Below are 16,370 nucleotides of genomic sequence, written 5' to 3'. Positions count from 1 at the left end.
TCCAAGCTCTCAGCAACTCCTACAGCTACCCTCATGCAGCCCAACTTTGTAAATATTGTAAATAGCATTCTACTGTTGATGTGTGTATGTAAAGCACATTTACATTTTCTTAAAAGGTTTGTATGTAAACTGTTTCTACACCTAACACATATCTGTTTTCCTCTAAATGAAACTGTATGATCCCTACCTTCAAGCTTAATGAATTTGTTAAATATGCATGATATTGAATGCATTTATGAGTAATATCTTTAGTAATAACTATCAGTTTATCTAAATTGTATAATGCATCTTGGAGCTTTTCTTCCCGGGCCTCCACTGCAAATGGGTCAGTTCGGCCCAGTGGACTTCCCCGGTAATCAAACTGCAAATAAATAAAATAATATTCCCCTCCTACTCCTTCATGGGTGATTACATTCTACAATAAGTAGGCTAAACCAATGCAGTTCCCTAAGAAACCCTCCAGTGTCCTCTTAACTAAATCTTTTGCAAAACATTTATGTCAGCTTAGAACCAGAGCTAAAAATATGCTACTGTATATCACCTGATTCTTATCAAAATCATCAAATTCCAGTATACTCTATAGTCAGTAAAATCCATTCCAGTAGCATTTTTCAAGCTGCTAATGTTGCTCCTGTGCTAAGTTACGTGTCTTGCTATTCTTGGGTTGTCATTGAGGTGAGCAAGCTATATATAAATACATTTTTATGTCTCCTCTGTTAGACCAATCTTTAAAGCACTTCCCGTGATCAAACATGAAAACTCTTACCACCATCTAGTAAACCACAGAAGAAAACAAAAACAGAATATGTGCCAGTGCTCTGAATCTACTAATGGGGATCTCTTCCCCTGCATCACTACTCCTTAATGATTCTACTTCCAATGTTGCAACAGTTCAGAAGAAAGGGAAATGCACTTCCTTTTCTTTCAAGCTGGTGTGATCTTGGAGGTAGTACTTATAGAGAGATTAGGGGGTTGGTGGCACATTTAGCGGGTGCAAGAGAATAAGGATCCTTGCAAGAATGCCTTAAAAATGTGATCTGACATCTAAATATATTAGTCAAAAGTGGTGGTAGAACAGTGTGGTCAATCTGTCTGTTATCAGCAAATTCACTATGAATCAAGCCAAATACAATCACATTTTCTATGCTGAATTTTTGTGCTTTTTACATAAACTGTATACTCATCCAAATCATATAGTTTCATACTATTATAGCTTTATTTGTGTTAGTGTGGAAATTATAGCTGAAAAAAAACAGACTTGACCAGCTGACTAACCTTATCCCAGGTGGTCTTACACAACAGTAATAAAAAAATAAGGTGAAAGCAAAAATAAATGGTTTCAACAGTGATAAAGAAGTTAAAGAATCATTTCAAAAAGTCTTTAATGTGACCCATCCTGCACTTTTCAACCTTGCGCAGCCTGAACTATTGTCCTATAAATAAATGTACACAGGAAACAAATAATATTTGAAAGACCTAAAAGTCCCTTCACTGGAACCTAGAAACCTCTCAAGAATTAAAGACGGGGCACCAAGTTAGTGGGTATCATCAGCAGGGATGCAGAGGCCCTAAAGGAAGTTGCAAAATTGTTCTGGGGGATACAGTTTCCAACTCTATCCTGACATCTACTTCACTCCAAAAACAATCAGTAGTACCATATGTGGAGAGCTTTCACTCTGCAAATGATCCATTTTTATCTTCTGTGTTGTGAACAGGAGACGGTAATCCTATTGGTCAGTGTACAAAGATGCTCACTCTAAGATGGCAAAACTACAAGCAGAATGATGAGGAAAAGGGACACCTACCCTAAGTGCAAGCAGTTATGGGCATGTTTGGTACGCCAAAATAATCGATGAACTGATGCAAGTGCAATGATGGCATTCATTTAACTCATTACAGCCGAGTGACGTCTCCAGGTGTTTCTGCAGTTACCTCCTACTGCTCCTCTGGGCGTCAAATATTGCCTGTTCATATTTGCATTAATAATTCCAAAACCAGGTTACATACAAGGTATCGGAAAATTTTATCTTGAAGCATACATGATAGCAAACACAATTGTATTGATATATGACCTCTGTCAATGGGTATTTGTTAAAAATGTAAGGTGATAACTTCAATTTTTAAATGTTGAAGCCACGCCCACTGGGAGTTAAAGGTACACACTCAAAAGAGCTCTACGGAGCCATAACTGATATCATGGCTGTTTAAAGAAATCCATTTAGTTGTTTGAAGTATGAAGTTCTGTAACAAGGAGCTAGTATGATCTGTTTGCTACAGTTACTTTTGTCTCTGTTTTTTTTTTTTTTTTTTTAACTAATGTGTTGGTACTCTGTGAATTGCTCATGGCACCAAGTGACCTAGCTAGAGCTCAGACTGATGTGGCAGGTTCAAATCCATCTTTTGTGTGAGCCTCTAAGAAAATAACCAAAAAAAATCTACCTCAGAACAACCTCTAAGATCACCTTAAGGAAATAAAGGCTTATTTGTGTGGAATGCCAAATAATGTTTTGATAAAAAACATAAATCCTCTCTGCTAAACAAAGGCATCCAGTGAAACATCCTTCTAAAATTCAGGCTTCACAAGAGAAAAGAAATGGTTAAAATAGATATTAATAGGATTGACACACAGCATCCCATTTGTGGGTCAAAGAGATGTCCATGAACGCAAGATAACCCCACAATCGCAAAGACAAGAATCCAGAGCATGGTCTGTTTAGCATCAAAAGCAGTTCAAGCAGAAACACCCTTCAAAACATCCTACCAAGTCTATGACCTCACACAAGCATGATTAACTTGTTAGTAAATTAATAAACCTAGAGGTCAAGACCAATATTATCGTTAGATAACACTCAGTTACCCCACTACTGATAGGGATTACTGCGTAATGGGTACATGCAGTGATGTATGACTTTCATTAACAGCAGCCACTTGGAACAACTGGTTAGAAATTCAGCTGCAGCAGTAATTATCTTGTCTAAGGAATAATGTTATAACATATCTATTTCCTCTGTACTCATAATCTGTTGTTTCTTTTCTCATCTTGTCACTTTCCTCACCCCCATTTGCTCCACAAATTCTTTATAACTTCTTACCAACACCTTCAACTCCAGCTTTATTAAAGTATTATTTAACAAAGCACCATTCAAATAACAACCTAGTTAAAATGCTATACAGTAAAATCAAAACATGACACATAAAAACAAATACAAATCGAAACAGAAACAGAAGATAATCTAAAAAAATATTAAATAAGTATGGTAAGGCTTACCGATGAGTTAAAACTAGGCTATATGAGTACAGTAGTAGTCAGAATTCTCCATAGAGCGTTTGTTTAAATGTGGATTAGCTAAGAATATAACCTGAGGCTTAATTCTCCTGAGGATTTGGAGTCTATGGATTCCTTTAGCATGGCCAGAGCCACAATCCTGAGCTATGCAGTACAAGACTGAAGGAATCAGTGGAAGGTGTTTTGAATGGTTCAATGGTGCACTTCCACATAATTTAGATAATGAAGAATAAACAAGACAGAGTTAATGTTTCCCTACTCGACACAAATGTTCCCTTTCAGGTATAACAGGCAGAAGAGCATTCTAATTGACTTCAGACTTTTTTCTGGTAATTCATCTATCTCAATCATACCAAATGCAGTATGGATTCAAGTTGCAAGACAAGAGATACTTCTGACACAAAATAACTGCAGATTCACCACATAATCATATGTTTTAAAAGTGCATTCAAAATACTTTCATCCATATACTTACAGGAGGGCCGACAAGTCCCACTGGTCCTTGATCTCCCTGGATTCAAAAGAAAAACAAAAGTGGTTAAGTATGTCATGCATTCATAAGTACTGTAAAACCCAACAATAACAAGCCTTTTCATATGTATAAAATCAAGGCTCAGACCAAAAACTGTTAAACCCTATATCATAACAGAAGTAACTTTCTAAACACTGGATACATTAATAACAACAATAGTAGAAGTTAACTAACATTCCTCTAGTTTCCTTAGCTTTTGAAAAAAAACCTACTGCAACCTACTCTAGCAAATGTCTGATAGCTGGAGAGCTATAGAATATCTTGCACTCAAAGGATACAAAGGAGAGAAACTGTTAGACATGACACCAGTCTGTTGCCAGACACATATGCATACATAAATACACACATACATACATACATACACACACACACACACACACACACACACACACACACACACACACACACACACATGCGGACAGACACACACAACACATGCATACCTATGATTATTTAGAAAATAACCATTTCACCTGCAGCATGGCTTTTGAAAGTGCCAGGAAACCCGAACACAGACAGAGGGAGGATATGTAGATGCCATGCAAAAGATACCTAGCTGAGTAACAGGCTGGAGAACCAAATGCTTTGAGGAAAACAACATAAACCACTCTACCTCCCCAAAATATTTTTTATCTTCTGATTAAATTCATCAAAGAAAGTTATTCTTGAAATAATTTACAAAAGTTATTTATTTCATTTTATTCTATTTTATTTTACAAACAAATTAATATACTTAGACATGTATTTATTTATTTATTTTTATTTATTTAAATTTGTTGACCGGGAGTGTATTTTAATGTTAATGTATTTCATTAACTCCCATGACAATCTCAAATCAGCACCTAGAACATAACCACCATGGATAAGAATGATATAAAAGTAATTTACTACAGACCCTCTCTAGACATTTTGTTTACCATAATGAAGTAATAGCATTTTTTAACACTATACAATGTCTGTATTGTGCTATAAAACATCCTATTAGTTGATTTTCAAGGGAATACTTAGTGTGATACTGTTACGGACTCCTCTTTTGCATTCTCCAACTTAACTTTTTTCTGTTCAGCTCCTTAATTCAGAGCAACAGATACCTCCAGCCAATACATACATCTGTTAACCTTCAGGCTGGGGCAGTACTCAGAGCCCTCATACCTACTAGATAACCTTGACCACTAAGTAGGCATGATTTGTCCTCCAAGGAACTGAAGTTATTGTAATACTGTGAGAGATTGAACTCCAATTTATGGTGCTTTTTTTTTTTTTTTTTGCTATTTTAATATTTGTCGACTATGGTTATAAATGCTTATGTGCTTTTTGATAAGGTGTTGAAACAAGGTTTGAACTATATTACAGTGAGGGCAATAAATAAATTACAAGACTGCATAACCATTACAACTAATAAGTTATGGAAACAACACATTTGTATTAGATATTCTAACTAACACACTATTAAGTGTAAGCTACTGCCTACCTTTAAAAAATATACTGCTAGTCAGAAGCACCCACAACTAGAAAGACCCACATATACTATGATAACAACAGAAACAGTTTTGTACAAAATTGCCTTTGCCGCATGGAGTGTGTTTCCACATGGAATATAGCAAGCTGGTAAGCCCTTTCAAAAGCTCCTAAAAGCACACCTCACCACCATAAGGACAGCTATTATAGGGAACTGGCTTACATCAAAAAACATGTACCTAAGCTGAACTACTAAAAATCATGCAATACTCAGCAAAATGCAATGATAGTGATACAGAGTGACAGCTACACAACCAGGGTAAATATGTAAATAAATGGTATTAGCATCCTTGTATATAATACAGTGATTTGTGTGAACAGCATTCATGTAAAAGCAAAACTACAGCAGTTATTGAACGGTATTAGCGGTAGTATCCTTGTGTAGAATGCAGTTATTTGTTTAAATAACATCAAGTCAAAAACTACAATGCAGTGTTTCTCAAAATGTAAATAATCCACTGTGTGATTTCTTAAAACCTCTTGCTTTAGAGGTAACATGGGATATATGCAAATGACCCCTAAAGGACATCAGGCATTTCAGCTATATGGCAGCTCTGAATGCCCACAACTTTTTTTCTCTTTTTAAGTCTGTTATGGATAAATTCAGGCCAATAAAGCCAAACCACACTAGCTGTGGACATGCATGGTTTAGCCTTCTTAGGGCCTCATCAGCACAGCATAAGTGGACTGTTTGGCTAACATTTGGAAACAAAAGGTTGTTGTACCCAGCTGATGTCCATAACCTTTAGGGTGTCTGCAAAATATCCCAACTAACAAACTAAAACAATGAGTAACAAGGTCACAAAAAAAAAAACAATCAGTAAAAACTAAAAGAAAAACCCAGCCAAGCTATATTTTCCACTGCGTGATTCCTTAAAACCTCTTGTATCAAAGGTAACAAGGGATATATGCAAATGACCCCCTTAAGGAATCAGGTGTTTCAGCTATATGGCAGTTCTGAATGCCCTTGATTCTTTTCCCTTTTTAAGTCTGTTATGGACAAATTCAGGCCAATACAGCCAAACCCCACTAGCTGTGGACATGCATGTTTCAGCCTTCTTATGGCCTTAGCAGCACAGCATAAGTGTACCAAACAGTCCTGTTTATATTTAGATTCTATCATAGGGGGTTATTTTTGAATTTGGCATTGCGTTTACTTTGGACAGGGACAAATGCATCTAAGCAGCTTTTAACATGTGCATACCATTTGTCAGTGAAGGATTCTGTACAAGTAGTGAAGTCATTGAGATGGTAGGGGATGCTGAATTTAGCCAGGTCATCACTCAGTTTCAGTGGATTAGCCTTGGCATAATCTCTGAACACAGAGATTTTGGATGATGCTTCTGGCTTCAGTCTTAAGGTGAATGTAATAGATTTGTGGTCTGATATGACCAGGGAGGGAGTTACAATTGGTAGGGAGCAGAATTGTCCCATATTGGGGAGGACCGTGTCCAGGATTTACAGACTAACTGGTCCAGAGAGTCTGTATTGATGAAGTCCAGAAATCACTATGGGGGCAGACATTTTAGCTTTGAGGAGATAGCTGCAGGCCACCCTTGGCAAAACAGATAGGACTGTCTACCATTTCCTCCCAGGCTGATATACGTAAGACTCCTTTAAATGACATCAGAAGCTAAGCCAGTTGTTGAAGTTTATAATGTTTACTCATCTTGTGGCATCAGTCTTGGTGATGACAAAATGTTGCTCAAGGCTAGGTTCACCATGTCTCTTTTTATATAGTTCAGGAATGTAAGTCTTAAGTCATTTGTACCCCCAGCTACTATGACTGTGACATATTTGTACTTATGGTGCAAGGACTTGAGTGTCTGTATGATGATGTGGATTCCTGGCACCTTAGAAGCTAGTGACCACGACCCTCTCCTTCCACAGCCTGGTGAGTGTTACAACAATGTGTCTCACAATGGAGTCACCTATGACTAGGCTGTAGGATTGTGTACAGGTTTGTCCTATGGGCTTTTGAAATTACATACTTGTAACTCTGAGATATGTTTCTTGGTGGGTGCTGCCTGTGTTGTGTGTTTGTGAGGTTGCTGAGAGTACTTTGTTTTTTTAGGGTACATTTGGAGAGATCTTTCTGGTTTAGGTAGATTACTTTTAAGAACCTCAGCATGTGTTGGTCTATGTGTTGGCCTGATGTGTTTGTGAGTGTAGTGTTGTGTGGTGCTGTCAACCTAATTGTTATTTATGTCTTCATGTGAGAGTTTTGAATCCAATAGCATTAAATAACTGTTTCTCTCTCTCACACAAAGTGTCAATTTAAGTAGAAGGTGGTTGTCAGTAAACATAAGACAATTGCTTCATTGTCTCTGGATGCCCATTTCAACCAAGCTGATTACAGAGATGGTTAGAAAGTACAAATCCATGGTTCCAAGTGCTACGTATAAATGCAAGTATGATGGATTTTTCTGTTAAGATCACCAGGCAGTGTGAGGTAATTAAAAATAGAACAAAAAAATAGAGAGAGATGTAAAATAGTATGGATCTAACACAGCTTATCTGAAAGGCAAAAAATATTCCATTATTGTTAATTTGAACCAGAATGGGAATTCAAATCCAAGGGAGGACAGAACCCACAGTTTGTCACAATGATGCCAGTAGTAGGTTTAGTAAGCATGGTGATTCATTTCAAGGGAGAACAGAACTCACAGCCTGTCACAATGATGATGATGGTAGATTTGGTGAGCATGGTGATTCATTACAAAGGGGAACAGAGCACACAATTTGTCATGTTGATGATGAGGGTAGGTTTAGTGAGCATGGTGATTCATTTTGCATGATTAATGACCCTTGCGGAGTTTCACGCCACTCTCCCAATCAAAGAGAATAGCAATACAGCAGCAGAGAGAGGGGGACGAACAAAGCAATACAAAACAGAATCGTACAGTATAGGTGCAAGACATAGAAATTACAACAATTATTACAAAGGAAGAGCCCAACAGAGAGGGAGGCAAAAACATTAGGAAGTTGTTTAGAAAATTGTACTAAAACTAAAAACAATACACCCACGGTGGTGGTGCTGCGGTAGCGTTGTCACCTCACAGTAAGAAGCTGTCTGGTTCGATTCTCAGCTAGAGCGTCTTCTGCGTCGAGACATGCGTGAATGGGCATACATTCATTGGAGGTTGTGCGTCAGGGCTCGTAACTCGGCACGTAAAAATCAACTACCAATCATTAGCGGACTGGAGTTCCACTGTGGCGACCCCTAACTGGGAAAAGCCGAAAGACACAAACAAACTAAAACTAAAAACAATGGTATTCTTAACACTTACAAAAAGAGTACAACATTGATGACTACAGCTAGATTACTATTACTAAAGACCATTTCTCTATTTGGGAAATAATTTACTTTTATTCCAAGTTAGGGATTAGATATTACTGACACTTCAGTAGAACTAAGACTGTTTACACATAAATTAAATCCTGCTGTTATGTACAGTGATAGAAACAGACAGGACAATAAGGTATTACCTAACTTTAAAAGGAAAAGTACTTATATTCCTTTGGCCCACCCCCTAATACAAGCTTTTGAGAAGGCATGTCAGAACGACCTTTACAAATAAAACAAACTGGACCACATTATGAATACTACTAATTTGACTAACAAAGAAAAAGACATTTTAAATGATTTAAAATGCAATAACACTGTTAAGAATTGTGAAGCCTGACAAGGAGGGTGGTACAGTGATTTTTGATTTCATTGTTTATTCAGCTATTATGTTTAAAATATTATAGGACACTAATGTATATGTTCATGTCAGTAGAAATGAAGTTAATATTGCCCATAGGAAAGCTGATTTACATTTAGACGATCACTTGTTAGAAGGTATTGTAAGTCTTAATGAACTTAAGTTTTAGAAAAATACAAATCTTTTTATTCCCCTCTATTTTTGGTATACCAAAGATCCACAAAGATTTAATTGCACCACCTTTTACGCCTCTTGTTGCAGTTAATAACTCCAAAACTTAACCCTTGGCATTATATATGGATATGAAAATGAAATTTATTACTATATATACTACACATATACTTAAAGACTCCTGGGATTTCTTAGCTAGAATAAAGAACAACTTATGGGTTGCTGAAAATTTGCAACTGCTGATGTGGTGAACCTGTTCACATGCATTCCCCTTGATTTCGGTATGGAATTGTTTTACCACTATATTGACTTCCTATGATTTTTTAACTTATATAGATATTAGTCCTATATTATATCTTGTGAATTTAGCTTTGGAAAACGATTACATCTATTTTGAAGGGGAGCTGTACAAGGAAACCATTGGGGCTGCTATAGAAGCTACATGTGCCCTGTTTTTTGCAAATTTGGTTATGTATGGGTGGGGAAAAGAAATTTGTATTTAACAACAATAAATATTTTGTTAATTGTAAAACTTAAATTTGAGACTTTTTGGATGATATTTTTATCCTGTAGGATGGGACGGTTATTTAATTGATGAATTTATACAATATTTACACAAAACTGCAGATTTTTTGAAGTTTACATATACCAATAATAGGATCTATATCACATAGTCAAACTGCAATAAGTTTGACTATGGAAATGTCAAACCCGGAAGTTTGAAATGCAATACGTTCGAACACTCAGAACAGCGACTTTTTTCCCAGGGAAAAAAAATCGCTGTTCCGGTACAAATCCAAAATACATACGTATACTTCAAACTGTTCCTAATATGGGGGGCTTCACCCCCTGACACCCCCCTACTTAAATATGCCAACTCAGAGATTGCACCACAGTGGAGGAAATAGCAAAGCCGTGGAAACAGCCCACTACATTTTTTCCCTGGGAAAATATTTGGTGTCCTGCACCTTCACTATTTTGACATTTCAAACTTCCCAGTTTGATGTTACAGCGTTCGGACAATTGTGCGTTCAAACTACTAATATAGACCTCCAAAAATAAATATTTGCTGAATTATTTAGACAATACTATAGTTAAAGTTGATGGGGCTTTTCTGTCTAACATATACAAAAAACACTTTTAGTAACTCGTACCTCCACTTTTTGAGTAAGAATCCTTATAGTTAACAGGTTAGGATAGTTAGTGGGCAGTTTATAAGATTGTCTAGAATGGTTTCTGACAATGGTTATTTTGAAGTTAAGGTCCTTAAGGTGAAAAGTTTCTTGAATGAGGTTACTCCAAAGCCTGATTAGATTCAGTTATTAATGAAGTTTTACAAAACATGGATTTCAAATGTAAACCTATTATGGGAGTAGGTATTGCTAGAAATGAACAAAACATACTGTGCTCTAGACTTCCATACAAGAATGACCATTGGGACTACACATTTATTTTAAAGTTTGGTACTTATTCCAATGAAATTAAAAATATTATTAAGAGAAAATGGAATATTTTTAAGACTAAAAAAAATATTTTAGACAACTTAGGTGAGCAACCATTAGTTGTACATAAATCAGGAGATAATTTAAAGACGGTATTGGAACAGAGGGGTGGTAATTTGAAAGATAAGAACAAGGGTTCATATAAGTGTGTTTTTTGTGGACAATGTACTTATATTTTTACTGATAATTGTTCAGAGAAAGAAAATACTATGGGTACTACTGTATATTTTTTCAAGGCAATTGTGGAGCTACTTGGGTTGTATATCTTGCCAAATGTGTCACTTGCTCAGCCTTTTTCATCGCCTTTACAAAAGAGGACTTATGAGCATGTATATGACATCAAAAAGATGAATAAAAAAATGCCTTATCCAAACATTCTTATGCATGAAAGGATTGGGAAAGGGATTAATACTTTAAATATTGCAGTGTACACTAAATGAGTGGGATAAGATGAAACAAAGACTAACTCAAGAGTTTAAGGGTGGGGAGTTCCCGTTAGATCTCTCAGTGGCCAGTTTAATGGTGCTCCATCTCTGACCCATTGCCACAGCTTTTTATCTAGCTATTTATCTCCCACTCCCCTAAGTAAACCTAGACCCTCAAACTGAGAAGCCTAATAAAGATTACTAAAATTCCAAATCATCCCAATTGCCTTTGTATTCTTAGCCTCCCCACTGATTTTAAATTACACAGTACTATGCTAGTTGGCTGAACTTCTCACCATCAAAGACCTGAATCAGCTCCTATTCCATTACTAACCAGGAACTTGGAATCTCCAGCTCTGCTCCTGATGAGTTCACATCCTGCAGTCCCTCATCTTCCTTGGTTAATATGTCTGGGAGATGATAACCCTGTATTGATTCACTAGTTGTCTATTACTTCCTCCAGGTTAGCTACCAGGGTACTCAAGTTCTGACCCTGCCTGCTCAAATGACCCACTCTTGATTTAGTGTTCTACTTCATCTTTGACCTCATATGTGATGCCACCTTTTATAAAAATGGCTGCCCATACTACTCCATATCTCCACAATGTCTGACCAATCTATATGCAGACACTTTTGTGTTTGATGTTCTTGTCATTGACAAAACTTTTTTGTGATTAGTAATATCCACCATCTCCCATCTCTGCAACCTCTCCTTCTCATCTTGACTTATTGCATTACAAGATGAAACCACTCACTCATGTTCCCAGGAACCCTTCTTTATTACTTTACTATTTTTTGTCTCTCTTTACGTTATGTCTATTGTTCGAACTTGTGCCCACCTTTCTTCACTTGTGACACTTACTTTCCCTTGTGAACTTAACATAAAGGCACTATTATTAAGCACAGCTTTCCAACAAAGTTCTTGGAAATGCTGTCCCTTTTGGCTAAGATGAAGTCTGTTCATAACTCTCAACTTCTTAGAGCAAGAAATCTGCCCAAAGCCTGAAATAATGGGATGGACAAAGGCCCAAAAATATGGACAGATTTTAAATATTGCTCTTTTAACTTAGAAAGTTGATAGAATAACAGGATTTGTGTTAGCATGCATTATGTGAAAGATGTGTAATCTGAAACTCAAATGTATGTCATTATTCAGTAACTTCAGCCCTCAATGATTTGCCAAAAAACTGCACATTTTGTGAGGAATAGACCAAAAACATGAGCTACACATCTGAAAATTCTGCAAAAATCTGGAAAGTAGAGTGATATGATGTCTGTCCATTACATACAATTGATGGCTCCCAGATCTGACTCCATCCTCCTACAACTCTCCAGCCTTTTTCACCATCCACAGCTGCAGCTATTCATTACACTCCCCAATCCTTTCTTCACTCAGTGAACTGGATACGTTTACACATAACCCTTCTGAGATGGCTAACTCCAACCTCCTCTACTGCAAGTTTTTGGTCTTCACCATGGCCATGCTTATTACCACTTCAGTTATTTCACCTGATAGGTTGCTAGTGCCCAGTGTTCACTGGTACTGTTTTAATAAAAACTTTACTGATGGGGAAAATGAAAATTCAAAATGTCAAGTTAAGTAACACATTCTCCAATAGGTGGTCAACCATTTGATCAGAGAATACAATCTACTTGGAAAAGGGTTTCTTTGCAAATGCAAGAAGGTTTCTCCCTAGAGCAAAGGAGGAAGACAGATTTTCTGTATTATTGAACCCCTGCATCATCTTCATTTAAGACCTGAGCTGACATTAGTCACCAGACTATGAAGGAAATTAATTGACTGGTTTAAAAAAAAAATCTAATAGTACTGCAGAAGGAAATTTGGGCTAACCCTAAGAAAAAAACTATTATGAAATTCCAAATAAGAAAATAGTTTTTATGCTTGAGAGTTAATGCTCAGAGATCCTGCTAGCAGAGGTGATGACCATAAGAAAAAAAAAAAAAAAGATTAGCCATGGTATTAACTTCAGAGCTTCTGAATTAGCAGGCTCCAATGGAAGATATGCAAGGTGGGCAGTTATGCAATTCAAGTCTAATAAGAAAAGGGGTTGTGCCAAAGGGAAGTGGGTGGATATGTAAACCCCTTAAAGGAGTTATTTGACTAGCTAATGCTGATTGAGACTCCCTCCCTTTACAGGGCATTATGGCTGGAAAAATGCAGACATATGCCTTGGCCACAGAATAACAGAAACACAAACTAATAATGGTATAAGAAATAAGAATAACCTGGAAAATGACCAGGTGTGATGGATTAGGATTCTCTACTCCATGAAGGAGAGTGCCTTCCACTTTGTAAATTGCTGGGAGAGGAGAAGGCTTCTTCTGAATTCAATCACATTCAAAGCTACCAGAAGTGTGGGAAAAGCTGGGTGCCTACCAAATATCGTGAGGGGACAGCTCTGACTCAAATCAGAAAAGTAACACTAAGAACATGAAAGCCTGAAAACACAACTTTATCAACCATCACAGGAGAAGAACCTTTGGTCTTTCTTCTGTCACTTTTAGCATTAATTGAGAAGTCACAGGGAATGGCAAGACAGCTTACTGTAATCTAACCAACTACATAATGAGGAACGAATCCACCTCAAGCTGCTACACGAAGTGTTTAGCCAGGCTAATGACATTTCTTTTCATAGTATAGCCAGGCATCCCTACTAACCTGCTATAGGACATCATATTTTGATTTGTTTTCATTTGATACCTTTCTTTAGCCCTAAATGTCACTGCATAATGACTTGACTTGCCTTACAATGTTCCCTTTTCTGTACTTAAGCTACCAGGTAAGACTGTGCAGGTTTTGTATTAATTTGTTTTGTGCATTTTTAATTAGAGAAGCAGCGGCAAGTTAAAAGAAGCACAAAATCTCACTGTTTGTGATGTAGCCAGAGTTGCTCACTACAGTTTTCTTTAAGATTTTGTTTTAACTTTTCTTTGATTTTTTTTTTTTTTTTTTTACTCCAGCCTAGTTGCTGTACTATAATGCTTTGGACTAACTGTCATACTTCTCAGTTACTTTGCTCAAGAATTCTGGACAAAACAAAATAACGGGGACCAAAAGCACTAATCAGGGAAATTTTGTAAATATTCCTTTAATTAAATTAATAGAATAACAGGTTTGCATTGACATGAAAAACTGAATGCAATTCTCAATGATTTACCTGAAAATCAAAACTTGTATGAGGGATGGGCTGGGCAAAATATGAGGCAAAATCAAAGATATTCTGCAAAATCAGGGATAGAGTATACTAAATAACAATGCTTCTTAACTGCCATATATGAGCAGTAGAAAAGTAAGGTATGTGCATTTGCATCTCATGGGTTTAGTAAATTCAGTGAGGCAACGGCTATACTTTATTTTAGCTGCCACATAGGAGCAGAAATGTGCTAAGATGCCAAGACAAGCATCTTTGTGCGTTTAGTGAAGTACTTGCCATTTTTTAATTTGTTTTATTTGCCACGAGAGTGTTAGTACACTCACTTATGAAGATGCATATCATGATGTTTTATCCGCGGTGGTGGTGCTGCGGTAGCATTGTCGCCTCACAGTAAGACGCTGTCAGGTTCGATTCTCAGCTAGAGTGTCTTCTGCGTGGAGACATGCGTAAATGGGCGTACCTTCGTTGAAGGTTGTGCATCAGGGCTGGCAACTCGGCACGTAAAAATCAACTGCCAATCATTAGCGGACCGGAGTTCCGCTGTGGCAACCCCTAACCGGGAAAAGTCAAAAGACACAACAACAACTGAGGTAGAGTAGCATGCATACCTCTTAACTGTACAGATTTTCATAGAATGTCAAGATTCAGTTTTCTGACAAATTATTGGCAAGTCGTTAAAGACTGAAGACAGAAAGATAATGACAGACATTTGAGTTTCTGACTTAATACCCTTCAGAAATTTCATGTTAAAGTGAAAGCTGTTACTCTATCAAATTTCTAAGTTTGCAAGAGCAATATTTAAAAATTGTCCTTATTTTTGGGCCTTTGTCCCCCCATTACTTAAGGCTTCGTCCAGATTTTTTACTCTAAGAAGTTGAGAGGTATGGTATGATGTCAGCATCTGAATGGTCATAATATTCTTCAACACAAATGGAACACCAAATAGATTCTTGAAGGGTCTATTATTAGAAATCTTCTGTCATTAAGGTACAGTATGATACAACAGTTTTACCAAGTGCCCCTGGTAATATTGCATACTGTCAGTATTAAGTAACTACTTTATTTCTGGGATTATTTGATATAAACTAGTATTACAGAACATCTTTAAGATACTGTTCATTGACTCATTTCTGACATTTCACTACAATGAACTGCTGACAGCTGATATGAGCGGTGTGTTCTGAATAAAGTTAATGGTTTTTGTAATCATTTTTTTCTTTTGTATTTTTCTATCCACTTGGTCCTCATTAAAGCTTCTGAAATGTTTAGGCTTCTTCTTTAACTGATGCAGTTTACTGTTTTATTAAATGTGATATTCCTCTTAATAAGTATGGTGTGATTGTCCTTTGAAAATGGATTACTAACTTTTTGTCACTGTAAACTTTTTCCCTTCTGCAACAAAAGTTAAGAGGTGATTATATTCAGAATAAATTATTAAAGTACTAACAAAATATGGCATAAAAAGACACCAAGTTGCATCAACAATTGAAGCAGTAAATGAAACAAGGTTTACAATTTAGACAGCTGGCACTACAGTAGTATGTAATGAGTGAAAAGGATGTGGTCCCAAGAGTATGCAAAGCATCACAGTTAATTAATGTTACAGATTCCTAGGTAAAAAGCTTCTATCTGTACTCAATGTAAATTTATACAAGAAAAATGTCATGTGACAAATCGGGACATATACAACTTAGATTGTAAAACAGAAAAAAAAAACACATTGCCAGAAAGCAAGTGACATAAGACATGGCAAGCACTGACTGCAAAGAATATTTTTACTTCTTCTTCTTTCGGCTTTTCCTGGTTAGGGGTCACCACAGCGGATCACCTGTCCACTCATGACTGGCAGGAAAGTTTTAAGGTGTCAAGTTGCCAGCCCGGCACCCAACCTTCCACGGAAGGCACACACACACGCATGCACTCACTAATGAGGAAAATAGCGTACAGCTCAAATATTTCCTTTGCAAAGTGATTTCATCTCAAACCTGTAAAAAAGCTAAGCCATTCCTGTCACAAACAAAAACAGAAGGAAAGCATACAACATGTTCAGATG

General features: G+C 36.8%; 1 protein-coding gene across 4 annotated transcripts in view; it reads right to left on the bottom strand.

Moving 5' to 3' along the window:
• Positions 1-16,370, bottom strand: part of COL18A1 (collagen type XVIII alpha 1 chain) — a 1,701,455-nt gene that overhangs the window by 224,327 nt on the left and 1,460,758 nt on the right. For all 4 annotated transcript variants that reach the window (XM_044075903.1, XM_044075900.1, XM_044075901.1 and 1 more), the window contains one exon: positions 3,762-3,797. In XM_044075903.1, coding sequence (XP_043931838.1) covers positions 3,762-3,797 — 36 coding nt within the window. The remainder of the gene's footprint in view (positions 1-3,761; positions 3,798-16,370) is intronic.

The sequence above is a fragment of the Protopterus annectens genome, chromosome 6.part1 (assembly GCF_019279795.1).
Source record: "Protopterus annectens isolate FY-2018-M chromosome 6.part1, PAN1.0, whole genome shotgun sequence".
NCBI classification, from domain to species: domain Eukaryota; kingdom Metazoa; phylum Chordata; order Ceratodontiformes; family Protopteridae; genus Protopterus; species Protopterus annectens.
The sequence above is the reverse complement of the archived record's forward strand: the minus strand, read 5'-3'. Positions and strand labels throughout refer to the sequence as shown.